At 46.2% G+C, this 6,220-nt stretch overlaps 2 protein-coding genes across 2 annotated transcripts; both read left to right on the top strand.

The window, feature by feature from the left end:
* Nucleotides 1-1,320: 1,320 nt before the first annotated feature.
* Nucleotides 1,321-2,940, top strand: TEOVI_000571500 (uncharacterized protein; the record flags this gene model as incomplete). Its single annotated transcript, XM_067221147.1, has 1 exon — nt 1,321-2,940. One exon carries the CDS (start codon nt 1,321-1,323, stop codon nt 2,938-2,940), a length of 1,620 nt encoding a protein of 539 aa, XP_067077248.1.
* A 477-nt stretch (nt 2,941-3,417) lies between these two features.
* Nucleotides 3,418-5,394, top strand: TEOVI_000571600 (uncharacterized protein; the record flags this gene model as incomplete). Its single annotated transcript, XM_067221148.1, has 1 exon — nt 3,418-5,394. One exon carries the CDS (start codon nt 3,418-3,420, stop codon nt 5,392-5,394), a length of 1,977 nt encoding a protein of 658 aa, XP_067077249.1.
* Between the last annotated feature and the right edge of the window lie 826 nt (nt 5,395-6,220).

Genomic DNA, 6,220 nt, shown 5'->3' on the forward strand with positions numbered 1-6,220 from the left:
AGGGTGAACGGATAAGGAAGCAAGAGTGTAAACAAAACAACAGATGACCACAATAAAGAAAGTAGGAGATACAATGAAATGGTTAACCGATTCACTTGTAAGGGGGAAAAAGCAGCTACTTGTTAATAGCCGCGTTCTTAAAGGGGTAAAAACGGGGGATAGATCATAAAAGGGGAGAAATAAAGGAAGAAGCAAAGATTGTGCGGGTGGGGATACAAGTTGAAGCGAACCAACAGATTAAGTTATATAAATATATATATATATATATGTATATGTATCAAAGAGAAGAATGACCGAGTAACTCTTCGGAAAAGCGGTGCATTCATGATAAGTACGCGTGTTTGCTTCCCTATGTGAGTCGCTTGCTTTTGCCGAATGGGTGACACTGGGGTGTACATGTGTGTGCATGATGAATTTGTTCCTTTTGATAGTTGCTCCCTCCCTCCTTTTTTTTTTGTTTCTTCATCATCATCATCATCGTCTTTCCCCTCCGGCACCAGCGATGTCGTTTTCCACCTCTTTCATTGCCGTTCCCTTGCCGTTGCAGTTGCCGCGGTGGTGGCGGGGGAAATGAAAAAGAAAAAAAAGGATTGAAATAGAAGAGATGGGACCGAGACGAATATAATGGCGGAAGTAACTGAAATGAGAAGGTGCCAACCGTTTTGCCTGGGCGAGTGGGTGGTGGTGGTGACGGCGTGTGTGTTTGTGAGGGAGGGGGGAGGAGGTGGGGCGGAGAGGTTAAACTACGAAAGCAAAAGCTCTCCAGCCGTTTTAATCAAGTAAAGCAAAAATGAATAAGAAGGAGGGGGGAGGGGGAAAGAAGGAGTATAATGGAAAAGGAAAGAAAAAAAAAAGAAAGTTGTAGCGAGGAGACAAGGTGGTGAACGAAATGACGTGATGAAGTATGCATAAGCTTACATATGCAGGAGAGAGTACATGAAAGCACACAAACAGTCGTATGTTTTAAATGTACGGGAAAGGGGGACACAGAGCATGAGTTAGTACGGTTACTCTCCGGATCGTGCTACGGTTAATAGGTGTTTCTTTACTTCTGTTCTTTTTTTTCGCTTTCGGGTGTTATCCCTTTGACTTGCCACAATCTACCTCTGATTTCTCCTTCCCTATTTTCTTCTTTTTTTTTCTCATTTGCTTGGTAAACTAGGATAATTTTGATCATTTTATTGAGAAGGTTGCGAACTGATTCTGTTTGGACACTTTGATTATAACGGCTCATCGAAACAACACATGTCTGAGTTTGAGAGGTTGATTAGTGTTCTGTCTACTTAGTTAATAAGCAGTTGGGCTCCCTTTCTGAGGGAGATGTTTTTCAATCAACTCTTGTTACGTTTGCGTGTCACACCGAGACGTTTTCCACAAGCCTCAGCACCTCCGCGGAAGGTTTGCACGGATAATCCCCTGACGCGGTGGTCCCAAATGCTCCGACTGGGTTGGCCGAAGCACTGTCATCTCCCACATCTGTCCGTTGGTTTGGAAGGTTGTACCAGTGCCTTTAACGCAATGAATTCCATACGTACTTGTATGTTCTATGGCACGGCAGTTCCACCTTCGTTTCTCTCGCTTTCTAAGGCAGAGGATATCAAGAACATTCGCGACCGCCAGTGTGGTACAGACGATGCGGGTTCGAATCCGGAAACAACATCACTGGTGCTTAATCGCGTTGCCCAATTCGGTAAAGAAGCGTTTTTCAGGGGGCAATGGGCTGAGAACTTCCCGCTAGTGGCACTGGAAAACTTTACCCACCGGTCTCAGAGCCTTTTTACGTGTCGAATCTCGTCGGTAGCGCGGCTGCTCATCGGACATGAGAACCGAGGTGTGAGCTCCAAGTATATTGAATGTGATAACGCGACTATATCAGATGAGAGTGATGGCCAATGCGCTGACTGTGTTGTGTACGTACCCCAATACGGCACGATTAGCTCACTCAACGTAGTAACTTCCATGGGTATTGCACTCTTTTATGCTTTTCTGGACCAGAATTTCCCTCATTCGAGATCGTTGATGACAGAGACAACTAAACGCGCCTTTTGTCCAAACACAGATGATGAACTGGAGGCTTTGCTTAGCTATCAACGCTGCTTCCGAGAGCGGATTCCGACGACCCATGGCTACGGCGTGCCGTCCCGTATTGACCCCCGGCCTATACATCCTCTATATTTTGGTAAAAATGTGGAAAATATTATCGATACTCACAACCACCTGAGAAAACTTTTGCTTCGAGCCTGCTCCGATCAACGTCGCCCTGGAAAGGGCCGTTGTTTCGGTTTGTCTGTGCTCTGCCAGAACGAAATAGATCTTCGTAACCTCGGGGGTATTGTTCGTAGTGCAAATGCATTTCTTGTTGACAACATCTTTTATTTTGGCCGACGTAAAATTAATGTTGTTGGAACCGTTGGCACCCAGCACTACACACCACCAACTTACTTGGGAGACCTGTATGAAGGGTGCGGAAGCAGTATCGAAGACATGGAACCGCAACTCAACCTCATGAAAAAGCGTCTCGATGAGGCAAACGTTCCCTGCAGGTGGTGGTTTTTGGATTGCGGGCATAAATTTTTATACTCTGCAAGTAGAAGCCGTGTAAGTGATTTGCAAGACTTGCAGGGAAGTGAAGGTAGTCAGGCTGCATTGGAGGCAGTGAAGTGGTACGAAACTCGTTATTCCGACCCAAACTGCATGTTGAGTTTATGCGAGTCAGAGGAGACTTTAAGGGAAGCAATACGCGAAGGGGTTTTGCTTGTCGTACCTCAAGAGGGTATATTACCACCGCTTCATATTCTTCAGCGATGTGAAAAGATTTTAACTGTACTTCCCCATGATTTCACCGATACCGTTTCGGCAGGTTTGCCGGTTGCAGTTGCCGCCGGGATCGCTCTGCAGCGTTTAAGTGCGGTGATGCATCCAAATATCACGACCCTGTAGGTTCTCACGTATCGTATCATGAGTTGTGGTTGTACGTCTCATGTTTTTTTATTTTTTGAGGGGGAACGATTCACGTTTTCCTGAAGATTCCAAACATCTTTTTAACATATTTACTTTGCGGTAAAGAAAAAAAGACCAAAGAGGGTACCGCAATATAATTGTTACCTAGTATTTGTGCGCCGAGGTAGTCTGGCCGTTTGTGCATTTTTGTCTCTTTTTCTCCCATTCTCTTTGCCCCCTTTTTTTTTATGCCACAAGGGTTTACGCACCGCAGCTATTCAGAGTTTGGTAAGCTGTTTGAGTCAACAGCTGGTGCGTACTGGTAAGGAGCAGCAGAGAGGATAGTAGAGCTTTCTTAAAAGCAATACTTCCTCGTTAAGCGTTTTCTTCACATAAAAGAAACGCACGTATCAATAACCATAGATTAATAAAACTGTAATCATAGAATTGTTGTGATATTTCGTTTGTGTGTTTTCAATGGATAGGGAAAAACTAGCGTGGGCGGGACTAAGTATCGTCTCGGTGGTTTTCTTTTTGTACATACAAAACTCGTCACCGCGCCGCAGTCGAGGACTTCACCGGCCACGTGGAACCCGCGCGTCCCCTCCTCGGCCCGTACCAAATAAATACCGTAGCGGAAGTACACCCGGAACAGCAGCGTGCCGGAGCGAGGGCTCCCGAAGCGTCGTGTCTTCAAGACCCGAGCGTACAAATGGCCTCACAGCAACAAGTAACAATACATTCAGTAGTAAACATGAGCCATCTGCTCATCCGCAGGAATCCCGCACAAATGGCGAGAACACTCCCGCCAGGCATCCTCACTGGCTTACTCGCATTAGCGGAAGTGGTTTGAACAGTGCCGCAAGATCACGGCGACCCTCCACTGCCACAGCTCCTTACATGAACGAGACCCCACAGAGGCGGGAGCGGGGAACACAAACAACCGATGCCGCGTTTCGAGTGGTTAACGAAAATGATGCACTCGTGCAAATGGTGAGTACTGATGCTCTTCGATGCATTAGCCCCATTCCACGGCAGGGCAAGGAAACACCTTCACCTTTGTCACAAGATGTTGACTTATGCCTCGGCTACTCATTGCTTGGTGGAGAGAAGTTGCCGTCATTTCTTCTTTCTCCAGCGTTGGATGGCGGAGTCGCAAGGGAGCTGATGGAACTTATCGAGGCAGTACAAAACCCGGAAGTTGATCCAAAAGAGTGGCTTGAACTTTATAACTTCCTGACAGAGCTCCCTCGCAGTGTCTTGTGCCACATACTGAAGACAAGAAAGATACCAGAACTTGCACCACCACTTCTCACAGCACGGTCACCTCAAGACAAACGTTTAACGCATCTCAGCCGGTTGCAGCAGGAGGTCTTTTGTCTATTGAGGGGTGAGCGCGGTCGCTATTCGAAGATCGGGCGCTTTGCGATGGACGAGAGGGAGGCCATCATCATATGGTGTCCCGCCGAAGGCAAAGCCACAAAATATGAAAACCAATTTCACCAGTTTACAATACTTTCGAGCGATGATGACGACAGTGAGGATAAAGATAATGCTGATGACTTAAATGGCTCACCACAATGTGTGAGAGTGGCGGAAGCCGTCGAGAAAATTTTATTGCGTCGCCGACGGGCTAAGATGCCCTCGTCGGCAACTCAGTTTCCCGAATCTTCGTCCGTTTCAGGTGGGGAAACCATGTGGTATACCAACTCATCGTTTGAGGAGGCTGAAGTGGCAACTCTGCTGAAACAACTGATGAAGCTGCGGCACCACGAAGCGTTTTCTGTTCTGCAGCGGAACGGTACGGATTATTCCTTTATACTCAACCTCTTGAGCCTATCTACAAATGCTCAGAGTATGCTCGAACGGTCCATTTTGAAGAAAAAACAGCGGGCCCGTGCCAAAGTGGGCGCGCCCTCGTCATCCACCTCTTCTCCATCCATTACACCGTCCGGTAAGTCGGGTGTGAAACCACATGAGCAGGTTGGCACACGCTCTAACGGAATGAGCAAACATACGGATGTGCGGCAATATGAGGAGCCGAACTTAAACGAGGAGTTGAGCATTCTGCTAGACAAAACCCCCTCAAGCTCTTTTAATGATGGCAAGGAGGGGTTCATGGTTTCAAAAAAATTATTCGGCTCGGAGAGAAATGGCGAACGCACACCCCGTCGCAAGGGAGTGCACGAGCATTATGCACGTGTTTCCACTACATCAACAGTCCCATCACCTTTGGATAACATCGTTGACCATAAAATTCTACCGTATGGTCGCATGAATACTCACGCTCATGTGGAAATGAATGGTGACAACAGCATCTCGTCTGGGGAGGGCAGTAATTTCCGTCAAAAGAAAAGCGTTTACGACCGCCTTTATACGCCACCAAAGAAAACTGTGAAACCCGCCGCAACAACTTCATCGTGGGCAAAAGCACCGTTTAACGTGTATGTGTAAAGCTCAGGTAATATTCTGGGGGACATGTAGGCAAATTTGCGCATATGATTCACCTTTGTTACCGTAGTTGAGGCTCAAATTCTTTTTCTTACCTGCTATTGTATGTGTATTCCCCTCCCTCTCGTTTATGTTTTTTAATTTTTTTTTGTTTCCTCCTCACCCCCTCTTTTTTTGTTTTCCTTTTTCTGTCATTTAACAAATTTGTTTCGGTTATTTCAACATCAAAGGTAAAGAGAGGGGGGAAGGGACTGTATTTACATGTGGATGAGGCTTGAATGAAGAGGAAGAAAAAGAAAGAGTGGGCCCTCCATTAATCAACATCTCTGCGGCCTGCCACATGTTTACAAATGAGGGTAGCGGACCTGAGGTTTTGAGGTGTAAATATGTTTTGTGTGGTTTACATTTAGCTGTCACCGCCCGCGTAACACCTTATACATCAATATATCCCCTTCTGTGTATTTTATTTTCTTGTTTTAAAGGCAGAAATAATGTGTGCGTGTGTGTCTGTTGCCGTATTATTAGTGCGGACTGCGCCGTCACGCACTCGGGGAGGTGTATTTTTTTGGTTTTGTTTTTTGTTGTTATTGTTGTTGTTTTCCCCTTTTTTTTCTTGCGTTGTTCTCCTTCCTGTTGTGTGCAGTTGCGTACATTACATGTCATCGAGCATGTATGTGTTTACTTGATTGCCCTCAAAGTGGCAACATGACGGGTGATGACCGAAAGAACTTGTGGGAAGTGACGAGACAACGCAAGAGGGACCCATAGAGGTGGAGAGAAAAGAATAAATATGGAGAAAAAGGAAGTTGTAAGGAGAGAGAGAGAGAGA

This window comes from Trypanosoma equiperdum (genome assembly GCF_001457755.1).
Source record: "Trypanosoma equiperdum strain OVI genome assembly, contig: ctg_1329, whole genome shotgun sequence".
NCBI lineage: Eukaryota > Euglenozoa > Kinetoplastea > Trypanosomatida > Trypanosomatidae > Trypanosoma > Trypanosoma equiperdum.